General features: G+C 45.7%; 1 protein-coding gene and 1 long non-coding RNA gene across 2 annotated transcripts; both read right to left on the reverse strand.

Moving 5' to 3' along the window:
• Positions 1-309: 309 nt before the first annotated feature.
• LOC119405802 (P2X purinoceptor 7-like) lies at positions 310-3,900 on the reverse strand. The gene is made up of 3 exons (XM_037672629.2): positions 3,626-3,900; positions 1,801-2,016; positions 310-1,472 (listed from the first exon to the last, which is right to left on the reverse strand). The coding sequence occupies exons 1-3, from the start codon at positions 3,898-3,900 to the stop codon at positions 1,316-1,318; spliced, it is 648 nt and encodes a 215-aa protein (XP_037528557.1). The 3' UTR covers positions 310-1,315.
• A 5,478-nt stretch (positions 3,901-9,378) lies between these two features.
• Positions 9,379-15,331, reverse strand: LOC119404362 (uncharacterized). The gene is made up of 3 exons (XR_005186249.2): positions 15,081-15,331; positions 14,914-15,010; positions 9,379-9,522 (listed from the first exon to the last, which is right to left on the reverse strand). It is a non-coding gene; the product is annotated as an uncharacterized LOC119404362 (long non-coding RNA).
• Between the last annotated feature and the right edge of the window lie 4,067 nt (positions 15,332-19,398).

Here is a 19,398-nt window from a genome sequence, read left to right on the forward strand (position 1 = left end):
TCCTTTATTTTGCTTCTGTCCATGCTATTGCCGTCTGCAATAGAACACAATGTCGTTCTTCCGCAGTTTAGAAGATGCTAGCAGATTGCGTGATTTTCTAACAGTCATATTGTCATTTCATTCCTCACTTTTCTCGTTAGGCTTGCAGATTTCATTGCCCTTCGTCCTGCACATCGACGTTGCCTGTCTTGCTTTGCAACATTTACAAACGACAGTGGCTTTACAAACCTTGCGCTGTGATTCGACCTCGTGCACCTAAAGCACCTGTTTTTATCTCGAAGCTTTTCCCTTTTGTCCTTGTATTTTTATTGACCTCCGACAGTCTTCAGTGCTGTGGCTATTTAGATTACAGAAGCAACGACGTTTTGTGACCAAGCTTTGAAATGCGGAAGTCTTGCTCGTGTAGTCTGATCTGTCAGTCCATTTTCTGCGAGCTTTTGTCTTCACTATCTTCAAAACTTCGTAGTGATTTTCTGCACCTCACTTGTTCTTGCAAACATTTTATCAGCCCTTTTAGTGCCTCTGCACTAGTACTGCTGCTGGCTTCTCCTGTCGACGTTCCTGTTCTCTCTCGCGTACCTTGCATTGTAACCTTCAAAGTCTGGGGCTTGCAAAACGATGACAGTCAAGCCCAAGACATGCTACTGTTTCTGCGGGAGTCTGCACATGAGGTGGGCATTCACCATGTTATGTCAGTTCCTTCCCTAAACTCAAATGCCTCCTAACCAAATAGCCATAGCTAATGTATCATAAAATTATTGATTCATTCTAAGCAACACAAGCTGGACAAATCGTGACAATTTAAGACCATAGCACACATGCAGGTCCCATGGGACTTCACTGCAAAAGTGCCAATGAATGAATAGCCAACTTACGCTATAACACACATGAAGACCCCACTGGACTTCACTGAAAAGGCACCAATAAAGACTCAAGTTACAGCTGATACCATTGCTGAGCAGAGTATACCTGTAGAAACGTTGCGAGTGCCATTTTTAACGGCCACAACCATCCCGAGGAGTGATATCATCACACGAAAGCTTTCACTTGCTAAATGGCACACACAGGAATGGTGACACGCACAATGTCTTCTGGGGCAAATTCGGTGAGGAAGACCAGAGTTGCACAGCTGGTCCTCATGCCGAGCAGAGCATGCCTGTAGACTGCAGAAACGTTGCAAATGCCGTTTTTGACTGCCACAGACGTTCCAAGGAGTGATATCACACGAAAGCTTTCACTTGCTAAACGACGCACACACGCACGATGTGGCACTGAGTGTGCTGTTTGCACAGCCTGCTCATTCATTTGCACTCTTCTAGTATTCTGGATACTTGAAGCCTGTTGGGGTCTCTGTGGGGAATGTGCCCCGAATTTTGGCCACAACGCATGAGGGTAGAACGAAGCGGTGACCTCTACCAAGGCGACCCCACAGCCAGCGGACGAACTGCCTGTAGGCAGTGTAGCGATATCTCCTGTAGTAATAAAAAAGTGGAAACCCACATTGAGAAGTCAAATCTTTTGAAAAAGAACACAAGCCGCAGTTATATAATACAATTCATGCTTGCATGTACAACAGTTTATGGAGCTGTGCTGACCAATACAACCTAAATCCTTGCTCTTGAAAATTGCAGCTAAGGCGACGCATGTACCGCACTAGTTCAGCCAATAAAATGCATCAGATGCACGGCAGCAGATTAGCTTATTTTTGTAATAATGGTGCATCCGTACAGCAATAAGGGTTTTTTTTTTAATTATTAAAAGAAATCCGTAGTGCCATATTGTCAAGTAAAAATAATTTACTTGTGGATGTCTTCGTCCATGCAGTCCCTGCGCGCCCGCAGTTCGAAGTACGCAACACGGAGCACAGCTATGTTGAGACACAAGAGGTGGAACTCCGGGTGCTCCGTGATGCATCCTTCAGGCTGCGCAGCAGCGACAGGCTCTCCCATCTCTCGACAGCAAAGGCATTCCTCCTCGCTAAAGTTGTCCAGCACCACGCAATGTCCACAGTCGCACCTGAAACAGCACCAAACAAGCGCTCAAAAATTTCACCTTGGGCTGCATTAATAAAATCTAGGATGAACGGAAAAAGTTCTATACATAGCTGCCAGAGGTGCCTCTCTGCGTAAGGTATTGTTCGTTGGGAGATGCGCGTGACAGGGTAACAAGGATCTTTCGGTCGAGGTGTAGCCCGATCAAGATCGAATTCTTTGATCAAAATTTGATTCCTTGAGGCATAGCTTCCTTGCGGCGTCAATCATAACAAATAAGTTCTATCCTGGTCCGGTTCCGTTGCGATGTCTTTTGACGTACAGCACAGGTATAGCCATAGGTCGGCAAACTCACTCATGAGTCGACTCACTCAGACTCAGATCGAGCCATGAGTCTGAGTGAGTCCGGGGGAGTAATATTTTGGTGAGCTTGAGTCCGAGTGAGTCCAGATCAGAAAAATTTTAGTGAGTCTGAGTCCGTGTGAGTCCGGTAGAAGGAAGTTTTGGTGAGTCTGAGTGAGCCCTAAGCGCAAAATATATTTCCTGAGTGAGTCTGAGTGAGCTCCACACTTCTTTGCCGACGTATGGTTCTATCTACACAACTTCAGCATTACTATCAGCCTTATGTCGGCTCACGTTTATACTCTCACCGACTCAAACATACTTCAAAGCACTAGCATTCGTACGCCAGCTCAATATTTATTAATCAGAGGCGTGAGTTACGTAGAAGAGAGGGGGGGGGCAGGTTGACCTCCCCCCGCAAACTCTATCACAGGAAGTTCTTGATAAAAATATCTCGTGAGTTACCACTTTCAATAAAAATGTCCTTACTGGATTACAACCACTGATAACTCGTATTTGAAGGTTCGAGATCAAAAGGAGCCAAGTAGAGCACCAAATATGCGAGATATTAGTGCTAAATAGCATTGACACCAGGGTCAAAAAAGTCCACTACACGCTAACGGACTCATGAGTCGACTCACTCACTCACTCACTCAGACTCAGATATAGCCGTGAGTCTGAGTGAGTCGGAGTGAGTAATATTTTGGTGCGTTTGAGTCCGGCTAAGAAAAATTTCAGTGAGTCTGAGTCCGAGTGACTCCAGTTGAGGAAAATTTTAGTAAGCCTGAGTCTGAGTGAGCTCTAAGGGCAAAATATATTTCATGAGTGAGCCTGAGTGAGCTCCACATTTTTTGCCGACCTATGGGTGTAGCACGGCGCGCTTTTGACAGTTATCGAGTCCAATCGCGATCGATTTTTTTAATCGCGACTGGCCTATTTGTGCAAACCGCAGAATGCGGTCGGCTGCGGTCGATAAGTTCGATCCCTATCGGGGCTCGAATGCGATCGAAAAGTGCACCATGTGACGAAACATTCTGCGGGAATGGCACATCCGTAACCACGACGGCGTAGACACCGTTGCGCACTGGGCTCAATGACATCGCCTTCGTACTACATAAATAAGAAGCCGCCGGAGAGATTGCACAGCGCACGCGGGACGAAATTTTGGCCCCTAGAGGTAAACCCTCGCTTCGTCGCGTTGACACACCAACTTCCGAGGCACCTAGCTGAAACACCATTTCTTTTTCCTGAGTGGAAGAAATGCGTAGGCAGTAAAACGCTTTAGCACTTACCAGTCAGTACGGATGAGTCGCGAATGAAACTCTTCACCGACGTCTTCGCTTGGCTGACTGGCCGCCTCGCCTTCCGTCGACAACGAGGCTTCGCTCTCCGACGGTGCGGCCAGCGGCCCGCTGTCGTACGCAGGAACGCCTGCCGCGCGAGCTCGAAGGAGCATATCGCGCTCCACTTGGCTTAGGTCGCTGAAATGTAAACCCGCTTCCCTTGCGAGGTCTTCATTGCAAGGTTCAGCGGGTTCAACGTCTGCGCCGACATCCATCGCAGCCATGATCACGGAAAACACGGAAGCGGTCATGAAGCAGCGGAAGCGGCCGCCTACGCATGCGGTGACGTTTCATGGCGCCCTCTGATTCGCTGAGAGCAATGCGGACAGTGACGACACAGCTCCAGCGCCAAATTTCAGGCGAGTGAAATTGAGGAAGAGATATTTGGTCTTTGATTACGAATTTCTCCACTAATAAGTCATCTTTTTGCACCGAACAAAAACCTACACGCATTCTCGAATGCCCATCTTTCGTCCCGTATCAACTTCGTGTTGCTCTTTAGTGTCCCTTTAAAACTAATGCGTGCACGCAGGTAAATTGCAAAAAAGAATTACAGAGTAGATGAATGGCAGCATGTCAAATTTATTATTGACTTGTGTGAGATAAGGAAGTCACAGCAGCGTTACGGGATTTTCTTTTTTTTTTGCAATGTTTTGTATAACTGCGACAGTAGTATCTGCTGTGACCTCGAGGGGGCGCCCGGAAGCGCACGCTATCTATCTACTACGCATCTACGACGTCTACGACGCTACGACGCACTTTAAACATGACTTTAAAGTGACATTGCAGCAAGCTACCATCATTGCAGCAAGCTACCACCGAAACATCAAAACGAGCCGTCGATCAAAATTAACGACAAAATACGGCCGCTACCTCGCTCTCCACGTGAGATGGTGTTGCAAAGAAGGTAGGCTATAACTTGCATTCATTGAAGTACGCGCCGATTGGAAGCATCAAGAGCAAATTGCAACCGAAGCGAGGATCGGTGATGCTGCCATGTTGCCGGAAATCGTCACGCTCACTTCCGGGCGACAAGCGATTTTTTCTAGTTTTCCAGACGGCGATGGATGGCCCTCCGCGACAGCAAATCATGTCGCTCGTCGCTGTCGCTCGTCGCCGTCGCCCGAAAATCGCGTGCATGCGGTTGGGGCTTTATTTGCCACTTGCTTTACCGTGCCGAGTGACGACAGGAGACACTGTGACGGGCTACGACGACAGGAGAGGCCGACAGCCCGAGCGCATAAGGTGATTCGCATCTCAAAGCAATTGCGATTATCCCTTCTTTTCTTCTTCGTAAGCAACAAGGGTTTACTCTCGAGGTCCAAATGCAGAGAGTATTGAAAAAGTCTGCGCTTGGACTATAGTTGGTTATGCGGGCACAGAAAGTTGTCTTCAGGTAAAAATTAACAATAAACCATATAATGTGTTTTCAGCATCAAACGCACAACAAAAGAAAAGCCCCATCTGACAACCGATGAATACGGGAGCTGTCTTCGTCGGTTTTCTCTCGGTCCTTGTCTTGTGTCTTGTGTGCTAGATGCTGAAATGGAATAGTGGAACATTAGCAAGGTTACATTATTTCACCTAAAATAATATGCGGTATATATTACGCGGGTCTGCGATAAGCCGCCTTGCGAAGCTGGAAAATTAAGTAATGCCTTTGGCATTTTATGTTTTCCTTTAGAAAAATGGTCTTCCATTTACAACACAGCTTACTAAACATTGAGAAAGCAGTAGGGTGTCTCAGCTATTGCTGTAACGTTCATAAACCAGAGGACGGGAAATGTCAATGGAGCCGAAATAATAAGAGCGACAAAAAACCTGGTCTTCCGTTTAAGTAGTGAATAAGGCGCGACTTTCTTAGGTAACAGTTTTTCTAAAATTATGCGTTTAATTTGAAAGTCCGATCTACTATGACAAGCAACGAGGCTATTTCCCGTAAGAAACGCGAATCCTTATTTGAAATTATCGATTGTTGCGAACAGACACCGCGACAAGGCCAGTACTGTCACCACAAACGCTAGCCGCTTGCGCCGGCGGCACGAAGCTGGTGCTGATTTGGGGCCAGTTGGGGTACAGAAACGGCAGGTGGCGTTTAGCTGAAAAATAACCAAGCTGGTGCTACCATATCCGCTCGCCTTGAGTTTTATCTGAGAGCCTCAGCTTGTCTGCGGCCCCGTTGCCGTGGTCCTGGGCCCTAATATTATGACCTTAACGTGGCGCTGTTCGACATCGAAGACGAGAGGAAAGGTGTCAGCTAAAGAAATTTAGAGGAGCTTTCCCGCTATCGGGTAAACGGACGCAAGCGACGCATGGCGCGAATAGTTAGTACGGTTTGCAGAGGAGAAGCGCGCCATAGCACCCATGCTTTAAGATATCGTACCACAAGACTGCCGCCATTCCCGCCATTACACAACCGTGCGAGCATTACCAGTCCCTGAGACGCGCGCCAGTCTTCACGGTGCTATTCAGTTTTAATCGTATTTAATGAAAGTGAGCTTACATGAAGTGGCGTTGCAAATACGTGTCAACAGAAAGCGCGGACGACGACGCACTGCGACTCACAACTCAGTAAAAGACGCCCTATCGGCCGCGATCTAGAATTCAAGTGGATAGGGTGGCGCCATCTAGCAAAAGTGCCTGCATACACATCCTCCTGTGCTGCGAGTTTTGCGCACAGTGAATTGCCTAAATGGCCTTGAATCTTTGATCTTAAATCTTATAAATGATCATTAAACGCTGTCAGCAGGTTTCTTATTTGTCAAAATGCCCATGTGTGATATATGTTGCCAGTAACAGTGAAGAGCGCTAATTTAAGCCCATTTGTAAATAATTGCGCGTGCAACAATGCTAGTGGTAAGATAATGGCGGTGTTCTTTTGGTCGGCGCTCTTTCGGCCTAGACTTTTCCTCTAGAGTCTGTATAGACCTGTGCGCAGCCGCCGCCTCTTTCGCTCTCGCCGCTCTGCGCCGCCACCGTCGCGCAATAGTTTCTTTCACTCCGAACGGGGAGTTTGAACATAAGACATTTTACTGGGAGTTGTATCGCTTCTCCAGATGTCTCACGAATACTGGGTGACCTCAACGCCGCGGCATCCTCCAGCATTAAAGGTGCACTAAAGAGCAAAAGAAAATGATGTTTCTCATATTAGTAAAGTACACTTTCACGACACCAAAAACACCACTCTCGCGTCGAGAAGACGCTTAGTAAGCGGGAAAACGCGCAAAAACAAAATGTGGGTGGCGACGCCACCTTGAACTTTCCGCACCATTCGCCGTGACATCACATGTTTTGACGGCGCCTACTAGGGACTACGTAGTTTCTAATCGGTAAATATGAAGCACATTGTCCTCTGAGGGGGCCATAGACTTAAAATACCGAGTTTGGGGTAATTTTGTTGAGCTAATGGCGCCAAAATACGATAAGTACACTTCGAAATTTGTGACGTCACTTGGGGAGAATTCGGCGCGAAATTTAAAAATGAAACTTTGAACTTCATTTTCTCCTCTACGAATAAACCTATGATGGCAAAATTAACGACTTTACAGTTCTCAGAGCACAATTTATCCATATAGGCCAATTGATTGTTTCTCTTTAGTGTCCCCTTAAAGGACGACGTCCCAACACGGTGTATAGTATATTAGAGTCTAGAACCTACTACAGTTTTCATAGATAAATGAATATATCGATGCGCTTGTGCACTTCGGGGCTTCCAATTTCACCCGTGCAAATAGATAAACATACAAGCAAAGACAATGACCAAGGTGCAGGAATATTGGATTCTTCCAATTACCGGACGAGCTCATCGCAGCGAAGATGATGAAGCTCTCGAGAAAATAAGGAGGGCCCGCTTCCACGGTTTTCGCGTATTTTTTTCATTGCGATAAAAACTATATGGACGCTCTGGAGCGGTTTTCCGTCGCCGTGAGGTTTCATACAAAGTACAAATCGATAACATCGCTCCGCGCGTCCTATGTTCTACGCGCGAGCGCAGCGACGAACGTGGCTGACGCAGAACGAGCCGGCCATTTCCGTCGCACGGAGGGCGCGTGCTATAACATCACTCCGCGTGCGAGACATGTAAACCAGACAGGAAACACACCGGGCGTGTTTCATTGGAAGGAGGAGCATGAAGAGACGCCGATGAAGAGAGGGGGCTGCGTCGCTTGTGCACAAAGTGCGAACTCCGATATCATATTTGCTTTAAGGAGCGAAGGAACACAATCACGAGGAACGACACGGGACAGAGCGCCACTAACAACTGTTTTATTTTCAGAAAACCGCGAATATATCTATCTTTCTCAGCACCTGCGCAAAAAACGTGCTGGTATCAATTGTGACAAGGTAACGCATGCTCAATAAAATTTTTGCCAGATTTCTACGATGCTACGGACGTGTTGCTAATGCACACGTCACGTTTTTGCCGATACAGAATGCTTCTCTGAATTATCTGGCTGTCATCTACTTTTGGCGATAAGCTGTGTCCTATCCCGTGTTCTTTCTCGTGACTGTGTTTTTTCGCGCCTTAAAACGAATGTGAGCTTACACCAACTCACCGAAAAATAAATCTCTTACGCGAACTTTGACCACAAGGCCGCAGCCGCGAGCGCTGGCGCGCGCGGTATCTCGGAAAACATGCGCAAACGGAACTTGGAAGCATAGGCCATCACTATCGAGGCATGTATATATTCTTTCTTATCATTTTGCTTGATTATTGCAGATTGAACCCAGTTGAAAATCACAACAGAATAGTACGACAGAAATTCTGTTGTCTTTCGTATTTTGGGACGTTGTAGTCTATTGTCTGTCCTGTAGTGAATTGTCTGTCCCGTAGCGAATTGTCTGTCCCGTAGCGAATTGTCTGTCCTGTAGTGAATTGTCTGTCCTGCAGTGAATTGTCTGTCCTGTAGTGAATTGTCTGTTCTATAGTCAATTGTCTGTCCTGTAGTCTATTGTCTGTCCTGTAGTCTATTGTCTGTCCTCTGGTATGTCGTGCGGTCCAGTTGTCTGTCGCGTGGTCCACTAATCTGTCGTGCTGTCCAGTTGCCTGTCACATTATCCAGTTCTGTGTGTCACGTAATCCAGTTGTCTGTTGCATGGTCCAGTCGCATGTTAGGGTGCTAGAGCCTTGTGGCTCTAAACTACTCCAAGATCATAACCTGCTCATGTAGTACGCAGTAATAAAATTCAGTTCCTCGGCAGGGCAAGCGGAAGCTTTGCAAGTTTGTCTTACTTTTTACTAATAAAAAATTTATTCCTTTGTGGTAGGCAATGCAAATATGAGCTTTTGAAATCGGACAAACCAGTCCAATCCTGATAAATTAACACTGCGTACTAAGAAATCTGGAGTGACAGCACTGCAGCTGACAACTAAGGGTAATTTACCAACAAACTTAATGATTTTGCAACCGACCCTTAATGCCTCAAGCTACACTGAGGTAGTCAATGGCCTCAGGATCAATAACTAAAAAAAAGATGTTCTAAGTACTGTATTTGGACGTAATAGAGCAAAACAAACGAAAAGAAATTTCTTGCAGCTTCACTAGCAATAAGTTTATCTATGCAGTGCTAAGGGTAGCAACTGGATTTTAAAAATACACACATCTGCACACCTTCCCATGCACATTTACATGGAACCTCTTAAGTGAAGTTGACACGTACTCATTTTAAAACAAATTAGCACTTTAATATCTTCAAGGGCAATAAAATTAATGAAAATGTCCATGAAAACCTAGCTGGATTAATAGTGCAGGTTGGCACATTCTTGTGCAAGGTACCGTTGCGGGGACTGGTGTTTCTTCTGGAGGTCCTGCAGGGGACACTTTTTCGCCTCGAGGTAAAGGTGTCTGCGAATATAAGAAGCAAGCACAAGTCTTATCTTCGACGAAAAAAAAATATATGCACATAAAAGGTACATCATACCAATTGAGTGGGAGGGCACGGGTGTCAAATAATCCTAAATTATATTACAGGTAACAACCCCTCATTTCCCCACCACTGCAGTCTGTCCTTGCTCGGTGGCATTCTCAACAAACATTAAAATGTAAACCAGGAAATTATATAGGTCACTCACAACACACAAGGGCAGCACATTATTAATGTACCAAGGGGCATTTTGTCTGTTTCAAGGTGTCTCAGCACAGAAAGTGCATAGGCTATTGCATTTTGGTGCTGTCGGCTGAAATGCAGAAGTACACGGCAGTGCATGGTTTGATCAGTGAAAAGGTTCAATTATATGCATGAACTTAAGAAACAGGTATGTACATCGATTATTGGCGAAGCACACTACAGACCTAGAAATCAAAAAGATGCTAGGCTTTCTACAGTTGGTGCTATGCACTCTGGAATGCCTAACCAGGATTGGTGAGCCCAACGACTCCCGATGACCCATAGATGCCAACCATATGCACTGTTAAATGAAAATGCTACAGCCGTAAAAGCCAAACATTACCAAAAAGCTGCGGCAGATGCGTATGACATCAGTGTAACAATATTCTTGCTGAATTAACAAACACTGTAGACCTACCACTTAATGCATCAGCATTCACCATTGCAAACTTCGAGGCAGCAAAAGCCTTGCTAATGTTTGCAAGTATTGCTATAAAACAAGAAAGTAGACTTGGATGCGTAACCACGCAACCGAGCACCCAACGAACACCAGATGATGGCAAACCATATGTTGTCGGTTTCATTGAGTTGTGGTTAAGCACCTTTTTTTAAATTGTTGGTGTTTGTTAGGTGAAATATTGCCTGTAACTATTGCACCAGCACAAGATAAATGTAAAGGCACACATACTGTGCACACTCTGCTGAACATATGTCCGTTTTTGTCCTTAGCAGTGATTTGAATGTTGCCGAGGTGGGCAAAACATACGTTGCTGGGAAATCTCTCAACAATACAATACTACACTGAACGCCTTAAAGGGCCCCTAAACCACCCTCCGATATTTTTTCAAACGTTTCAAGTAAACACGCGCATCGTGCGCAGAACGCCGTCATGATCAACGATGCCACACATGGCGGCGCTACAAGCCGCGGGTGCGCCACAAATTCCCAAGAAACAATTTCTTCTCCTCTCCGGGCCCTTCCGGTTTGCCTAGTGACGTGTGTGACGTCGTGTGTTCAATCTGTGATGCGCTATGCAGGCGATGCTGTGATTGGTCGAACAAGAACCTTCGACTTCCGGTTAGTCTGCAAGCAGCTGCCCGCGCTTTGCCGTTCCTTCCGTCGTGTTGCCCGCGAGCGCGCGCTAGCGAATCAGCAACTGCAGCCCGTAATGCAACTGTCAAATCGCTAGCGTACAGGCACAGTCACGCCTAGTGGGCTGATAAGCTGCGCGGACTGAATCCGACAGTGTTTTGCGATGGCTTTCACGCATTGGTGTGCGACGCTTGGCTGCAAAAGCGCCGACTGGAAAAACGAAAAGATGCGACACGTGTTACCTCGTGATGTCACCTTGCGAAATGCCTGGCTTGAGCGCATCGGAGTTACAGCACAATCAAAGCGCAACAGTGTTGTACGTGTTTGTGGGCGCCACTTCGCTGCTGAAGACTACCATTACGACCCACGCCTGCTGCAGGAGTTTGGCTCCGGCTTTCTACCACGTTGGCGATCCCTTGAAGGCGTGCGCGCGCAACACAGGGTCCATACCGGCATGATTCGTAGGAGCACGGGCCGGCACGGCAACAACAGCAGTTAGCCGAGAAGCACGGAGCTGACGGAGTCGCGGTCGCGGCAACAGACTGGAAGTGCATGCTGTTTTGAAGAGTGCGTCAGCTATGATGGTATGTCAAGTGAGACTGGAAGGGGCGTTCGGCGAGGAGGGCAAAGCGGCTTTGGGAGAGGAGACCAGCCGACGTGCGGAGGGTAGCGAAGGAAAGAGCGAAAGGATCGGTAGCCGCGTTTCGATCATCAAACACGTCTAACTCTGCTACTACAGCATCGTTTAGAAAAATTTTTACGGCTACGTGTTCGTTGTAGACTCGTGCACAACTTCCCCACCACAACTAAATTTGGACGTCTGGGTGGTTTAGGGGCCCTTCAGATCTCGGCTATTTGCTAGAAAAGCAATGGCACTTTCTTATTCGCTCCCCTTAGGATCCACTATTCTCCTCACAATGTGCTTTGTGGTGAAGCAATGCGGCAATTCTGCGTCTATTACAATTTTTTTTAAAATTCAACAACGTCTATAAACACAATAGAACTACATCACATGGCTGGACAGTTGGAAGTAAGTGTGTCAAAAAAGTATAGAGGCTGACGACACAGTAGTTTTGAAGACAAAGAAGCGTAGACATACAAAAATGTGTGGAATAATTGATGGTGTTTAACGTCCCAAAACCACAATATGATTATGAGAGATGCCGTAGTGGAGGGCTCCGGAAATTTTGACCACCTGAGCGTTCTTCAACTTGCACCTAAATCTAAGTACACGGGCCTCAAAAATGTGTGGAATGACTCATGTTCAGGCACATGCAGATTGGTGAAGCCATCCAAGTAAAAATGCATGCTTGCACTCATTTGAAAGGGTATAACCAGCAAGATTTATTTGTGATAGTTTAATCGAAGTGATTTGTTTTAGGCAAGATAAGCTAGTTTTATGTTGAGCGTCCACCGTGTCCCTGGACGCTGGACCATAAGTCCACTTCACTGTGCCGCACACTTCTTTCGGACCATGGAAAGAGGCGGCAGCCACTTGGGTGCTAAGATCTTATGCTGCTTTGTGTTTTTCACGTTTTTACATGCTTCGGCTTTTTGAAGTGCCGCCAACAAAGTTTCAGATGGTTCACTTTGAAATATATAATTATATAATATAAGTACCTAAACACTGGCGATACACTTCTATTTTTATACGCAGCTCGCTTAATTGTGACTTTCGCAATTGTGCATCACAGTTGACTGCTGCTTAGGTATCTCACGCTCTGTTCTTCGGCAGTGATGAATTGTTTTGGGGATCGCATCCCCGACTGAGCATGAGCACGCAGCATCCATGGGTTATCTTTAGGCCGCACCCCTTTGAACCATGTAGCAAGCATTGAGAATGACAAGTATACTGTGTCTTTGTCATACTTTACACGGATAGCCTGTATAATTAATAGAGAGAAAGTGGTGAATATCTCAAAGGATGGCGCCACCCTACGATTACTGTGATAAAGGCATCGCATGCAGCGTGGATGGTGAGAGCACATGGGGAATAATGTTTGACTGTGTAGCTTTAAGAAGGTTCTAGCTTGAAACGGTGGCAAGACAACGATAGTATTGTTTATCGAGGATGGCCGAGTTGATGGAAGAAAGATGTCGACGTGGGCGTGCCGCTGCTTTGTAAGCTGAAGCTTCCATCTGCGTAGCTAATCATTATTTATTCTAAAGTGCTTTAATTTCTTGGCTTACAAATTATGTCTCATGCCTTCTTTCTCAAGGGATGTGCATGTTTTCGCATCATAAACATGAGGACAAGCATTATCGAAGACAACTTCATTTTGCTTGGCAGTTCTAAATCACTATTCTAATCACTAAAAAACAAGCACATTTCTTGAAGACGGAGGCATATGATAACTTCCTAGTCAATTAGTAAACCAACAAATGAAAGTGCTTCAAAATTATTGAGCCTTAAATTCACAGGTGGAAGCCTCAGATGCAGAAGCACAAGCAACCTCGCTTCAACGTCTTTCTTTCACCATGTCGGCCACCCTCGGAGGAGCAGTAATATTGTCTCCTTGCCTTCATTTCAAGCTAGAACCTTTTTAAAAGGCATGCAATCAATGAGATACCCCCACATGCTCTCTCACCATCCACGCTTCATGTGATGCCTTGAGCAAAGTACTGCAAAGCAGCAATGTCTTTTTAGATTTTTACTGCTTTCACTTTTCGTTGTACAGGCTCTTCATGTAAATTATGACAAGGAAGCTGTACACTCACCATTCATAATGCTTATGCAGCATGCATCTAAGAAACGCGGCTCAAATACGACCCACGGATGTCGTGCGCTCAGTAGGGAATGGAATTTCTGCGACAAAGTTCAGCTCTGCTGAAGAGACGAACATAAGATACCGAAGCAGCAGTCAGTTCCGAGGCACAATTGGTGTGAATCACATTTAAATGAGGGGCAAATAAAAAGAAAACGAAGAAAACACCAACGAAGTGCTTTTCGTTAATGTTTCCATGCTCTTTGCAATCGTCTCCTCGCCAAACCTGCTTCAGTAGCCTTTCGGCGACAGCAGAGAGCAATGTATTAGGATAATCGGTGTTTTCGAGCTGGCCTACTTGCGCGTCAAAACTACGCTTGAAGGCATCAGGGCAGGACTTTTTCAGAGCACCACCCAGGCATAAGTTAATTAGAGACAACTGTAAAATGAAAATTAAGCAACTGCCGCAAGAATTGACACTGCGTGAAAGCCTCTCAACACAAAACAGGATAAGAAAAACTTAGCAGGAAAGGAAAATTTATTCACTATGACCATTACCTCAAAATGACACAAAACAAAGGTACTGAGCTAGTCACAACGTTGCAGAAGCAGTGCGATACTCCCTCAAAGTGCAAACAAATGCAACTATAGCTGGTGCATTCATTTCAAGAAGCAAAGGAATTGATCAATTCTGGCATAATCTCGTTAGGCGTTTAACCTGCACTTCAAGGTCACTGTCCTAGTAACGCACTTGATCTAGGAAGGTGCAAAAGCCTACAGTCGTGCCAGAGGCTGACATGCAGCATCGAAATCATGCCTTCAAGACAGGCCTTATCATTGCAATCAATTAGCTTTCACTTTAGATAATGATGGCGTGAATGAGTGAAACCCTCACGTGTGCAATGGTAAAAACGTGACGGTATGATACAATTATCATCATAGTCTTAGAAATGTAAATAAAGTGCACGCAACAGGCTGTTCGTACTGCTTCAGTGAAGTGACCAGCGGGTTGTAGCGCGCGGAGCCGAACGCTCGTTGGGTGTGTATCATAGCAGAATTGCTGCACAACTTATCTGCTCCTCTAAAAAAAGAAAAAGGAAAGATACGAGAACATGCTGCTGTCAATCATTAGAAGACTAAAAAACGCGGGGTTAATTGCGAAAGCATCTCGCAATGCTGCTGAATGATGCTTACGAACTCGGATATCTCTTCAGCACACCATTTTACTTTATTTTCATTATGCGTATCGCCAAGGCTCACTCCACTCGGAACGGAAACGCACAATGAAGCTTTCCGTTACATTAAAGAAGAAAGCATACAGGCGTAGCTCACTTTTTCGTGATCCCGGTCCCAGTTGAGCATCGCCGAGTTTCCGCTGCACACGTCGGTTGTTGTTCGACTCACGCCTCCTCCACCCCTTCCTCAGTTTCTGCAGTCGGCGGACAATTTTGTCTTAACGGGGTGCCTACAAACAAGTGAAGTAATGCTGCAATACTCACGGCTCATGTGCAGTAAGTGGGTGCTGCCGTTTTCCTCGCCAGCCCGCAAGACTTCGTAGAGTTCTTTGTCAAAATCGTCGATATCCAGCGGGCGGAAACGACGAAGCGCACAAGAGAATTCACTGCTGCATAGGATGAGGAAAACATTTCTGAACTTAACACTGCACAATGGATCTTGCTGAGCGTCGAGATCATCGAAAACACGCCGATCACGTTGCTGCGTGAAGAAATACAAAAGTGTGGAGCCATTTTTTTTTCTCCATGGGGCGCGGGAAAAAAAAAAGGAAGAAGCGCAGCGCTACCTACCGCTTGTTAAAAGTAACAGCCGCAAACATGACAAATGGTTTTTAATGTTGTTGTTTAAATCACCATTATACTGTTAACTTTTCATCAACAGGAACGAATAGCACGAGTGGTTTGTAATTTATAGGCACAAGTAACCGAAGTAATTATAAAACTAGGTGAGCAGGCCCGTCACCGCCGTCACTTTAAGGACAGCACTATGTTGACGGGGCAACAGCTGTTCGTAGCATGGTTCGTAGTCGTTGCATACGCGATTGTACGATGATTGTTACAGCTGTCTTCGTACGGTACGCCGTTGCTCTGTTTGTGCAGCATAATCCCCATGCTTAGCCCGAAGTTCCGAAAGAATGGTGGCTGTGTATGTTGCGCGTAATTCCCCAAGAGCACCACCTGCTACCACCTGCATTCCTAAATCGAACGCAGCAGCAAGCATCAAACCAAAATGCAACGTCTGCGAAGCCGCAAATGTCATGCGTGTTTGTGTTGTGTTCGTGCAGCACGATCCTCGTGCTTAGCCCGAAGTTATGAATGAATGGAGCGTGCGTGCGTGCGTGTGTGTGTGTGTGTGTGTGTGTGTGTGTGTGTGTGTGTGTGTGTGTGTGTGTGTGTGTGTGTGTGTGTGTGTGTGTGAATCGCATAATTTCTCGTGAGCATCACACGAAAAGCGCACGTCTGAGAAGCCGCAAATGTGATTCGTGTTTGTGTGTGTGTATACAGAAAGTGCAAATGTGGATTAGGATTTGCTTTTGTGATATTCAGCCATAGCGGTGGCCTGGCTCGTCTATCGTGAAATGTGTGGTGTGAATGTGTGTTGATGTTCACTGTGAATATCTTTTAGAATGCAGCGCTTAAAGAACACAAACACAAGGGGCGAGAACGAGCACGGGCGCTGTCCTCGTTCCCAGTGCCCGTCCTCGTTCTCGCCCCGTGTGTTTGTGTTTTAAGCGCTGCATTTTAATGATTCCGTACCAACGAGCTCGCCTCAACACCCTCTTAAGTGAATATCTTGTAGAGCTCAGTGTTTTCGGTGTTTATTTTCTTAAAAAACGGCGGGTGTTTATCAGAGTTTTTATTTTTGACGGAAGTTTGGCGTTTAACAGAGTTTATTTCTCGTAAATCTCCAATTCTCCGATATTCGGAGATTTGTATTATTCTCGAAACCTCAAAATCTTAGATCTATTCATATCCGAATACTAAAACATCAAAACACATGAAGGACATTTTTTTTCTAGAAGGTTTGAATGCACACAAACATATATGCACAAGCGAAATACTTGAACACAAATTACCTGTATTTGTGCGTATAACAACTTTATGCTTAAAGCTTATTGTAAAACACTCAAGCATACTTTGCGAGGTTGCTGTCAGTGATGGAAGCGCGCTCCTTTCACTTGATGACTCTGAGCTTTAAAAATGCCCTTTCAACGTTAGCGCTAGAAACAGGAAGCGCCTGAAGACACCACGCACAGCGGGAAAGCACTGGCCACTGGAAATTGTGAAGTCTCCAAAACGACAGGGGTTCAACAATGTTACATATTTCATAGCACTGATAGTTCGCAAAATCACTCAGGAGCTGGCTCATGTCGTCAGTTTCAAGGAGCACTAATTAAGAAATAGGCGCATAGGTTTCGAACGCGCAAGGCAGCTCATGCTTCACATTTGTATTCACAATTTGAACACAGTACCAAAACGATTCTTTGTTGTAATGTAGTTGATCGCACAGGTTCCTCTCAGATGTCTGTCTCCACCCTTCGGCGACAGCAGCGTAGTATACCTGAAAGTCTGCAACAGTCATTAAGCGGTCAATCTCGTCAAGGAGGTCCAACAGACCTGTGACATCCCATGCGAAGACCTAGGTTGGATCAAGCCATTGACTGATGAGTGCGTGCAAACGAACCCCCAGTACAGGATAAAGTTGGTGTACCAGGGCCAAGCACACAAGACCAAACTTGTGGCGCAGCTCCCGCGACGACATCAACAGGGCAGGAAAGGGCACTACAAAATCATGAACTACGTTGAACGAGCTCGTCTTGATTCCATCCTCCAGAGCGTTGTTAAGTAGGTGGCGTGTATCTTTGAATTGAAGCGCCTTGAATTTGGGGTTCGAAAGTTGCAAGACCTTGTGAAGCTTCTGCATGTAGGAAGCCGAGTCGGAGCACCATACAGCTACATCGCCTCATACAGCTAGGCGTGGTAATCTATAAATCGGTCATACCAGAAGATGTATCAATGAGCGCTTATAACTTGCCCTTTCGATAAAGAACAGCACGAGGTCATATTGGCCCTTGAAATCAGAGTTTATCGAATAAATACGAATTGTTAAAAATTTTATCAACGAATTTTATCGAATTTTTTTCGGATAAAGCTGAAAACACGGAGCCCTAGCTATAGGGTTTGGTTCACAGCTAAAAAAATGAACTCGTTTGAGAGCAACTCCTCTTCCATGGGGGTGCAGTGAAACTTTGGTGTGTTCAGTGATTCGCCATTACACTAGATGATGGCTCACTAAGTGGCTCTAAAGATCCAGCATGCTTGTGAACATGTGCAACATGAACACGACTTTCGACAAGACATCTGTCGTATAGTATGTGCACTAGCGTAGCATTGGGGGGTAGGCCCTCCTCGAAGTTTTTCGATTTTGCATGTGTATATATACACGCGCACACATACAAACGCACGAACATAGGTATGGTATGCATAAGTATGGCCAGCATAGCTTCTGTCGAGAGCCACAAGGTGCACTATTGCTGTTTACCTTCCGCAATCGCTTCAAGACGCCCCACTACTACAATTTTGTCATCAGCTGCCATTAGCATCCAGCCCGCTTGTTGGCCAGCACTGTGCTCTGAGGAATAACGGCATTTTTCAACACTTTCAATGACGACATTCGACGTTCATCTAGGAAACAAGTCTCTTCCCGCTTGGATTTTTTCCTGAATAACAAAACATGGCACGTTCTACGAAATGGTTACTCCTTGAAGCTCGTCGCATACAGTACACTGTTAGCAAAAGTTTCATTCGTGCTGCTCGGCTATTGTTTTCTTGCCTGTCTGATGCCGAATACCATGTCAGACGTCCGATCATCTATACGCACTATGGCTTTATTGAAAGCTCAACTACTCTTAATGAAGGCTTGCACTGGTGCGGCTTAGGAGAGGAGCTTTGTCAAACCAGCCTTTCTTTAAATTCAACCACTCATTTTCAATGATCATGAGGTAAGACTGGCGTACCTCCACAGTGAGCGGTGGTGATGTCAGCAGCTTGGTTCAGGCACGGTCATGGCATTTGAGCAAAATAGGGCACCGTATGATCCGCTCTGAGGATTTTTTCAGGGTAGGATTGCAACGTTCAATGTCTTTCAACTCAATGAGGCTGCCAAGCAGCTTTTTTCCCACTTTTGAACATCCACGAAATTCTATAACAGTGAGGTGTAGTGCTTGTTGTTACCGTAAAAGCTCAACATTTTTCTCTCAGCGCCTAGCTGCTGTGGACCTTCCACCTACAGGGTAATGTGTAACCTGTGACAGAAGCCTCGCTATCGATGAAATGTGTCAACTGGCTCGTTGTGCATTGTTATTGTTTATGTGATGATCTGTTCAACCTTCTTTTTTGGGGCAAACGAAATGGCAGGCTCATGACCATCTGGCTCTCTCTAGTTTTCTGGCTTGCTCGAAGAAGTAGAATCTCAAGCTTTTCTATCTTTGCGCAGTTTCTTTGCTGAGGGTCTGCAGGGGGCAGAGGTATTTCAGGTTGTGCAGACACCCCCCAAATGCTTCTCACAATGCACCAGGGACCAGATTTTTCTCTAACATAGTGGCGCGAAATAATATTCTTGCTGCATAGAACAATGGGGAGAGACTTGTCATTAACCAAAATATTTCCGGCAAATTTTCTTCTGCCACTTTGCACATAATTCCTCGTCAACAGGCAACTGGCCATTCGACATGCTTGCAGCCTTTCCAGATTGCATGTTGCAAATAGCACGCATCATGTGTGCATCATCTAAACACTGCAG

The sequence above is a fragment of the Rhipicephalus sanguineus genome, chromosome 9, assembly GCF_013339695.2.
Source record: "Rhipicephalus sanguineus isolate Rsan-2018 chromosome 9, BIME_Rsan_1.4, whole genome shotgun sequence".
Taxonomy (NCBI): domain Eukaryota; kingdom Metazoa; phylum Arthropoda; class Arachnida; order Ixodida; family Ixodidae; genus Rhipicephalus; species Rhipicephalus sanguineus.

Excerpts from the sequence above, each read along its gene's own strand:
- LOC119405802 (XM_037672629.2), bottom strand. The coding sequence starts at position 3,900 with ATGGCTGCGATGGATGTCGGCGCAGACGTTGAACCCGCTGAACCTTGC. Across the intron at positions 2,017-3,625 it reads CGACTCATCCGTACTGACTG|GTGCGACTGTGGACATTGCG; the intron begins GTAAGTGCTAAA and ends GTGCTGTTTCAG. Across the intron at positions 1,473-1,800 it reads ATGGACGAAGACATCCACAA|GAGATATCGCTACACTGCCT; the intron begins GTAAATTATTTT and ends TTATTACTACAG.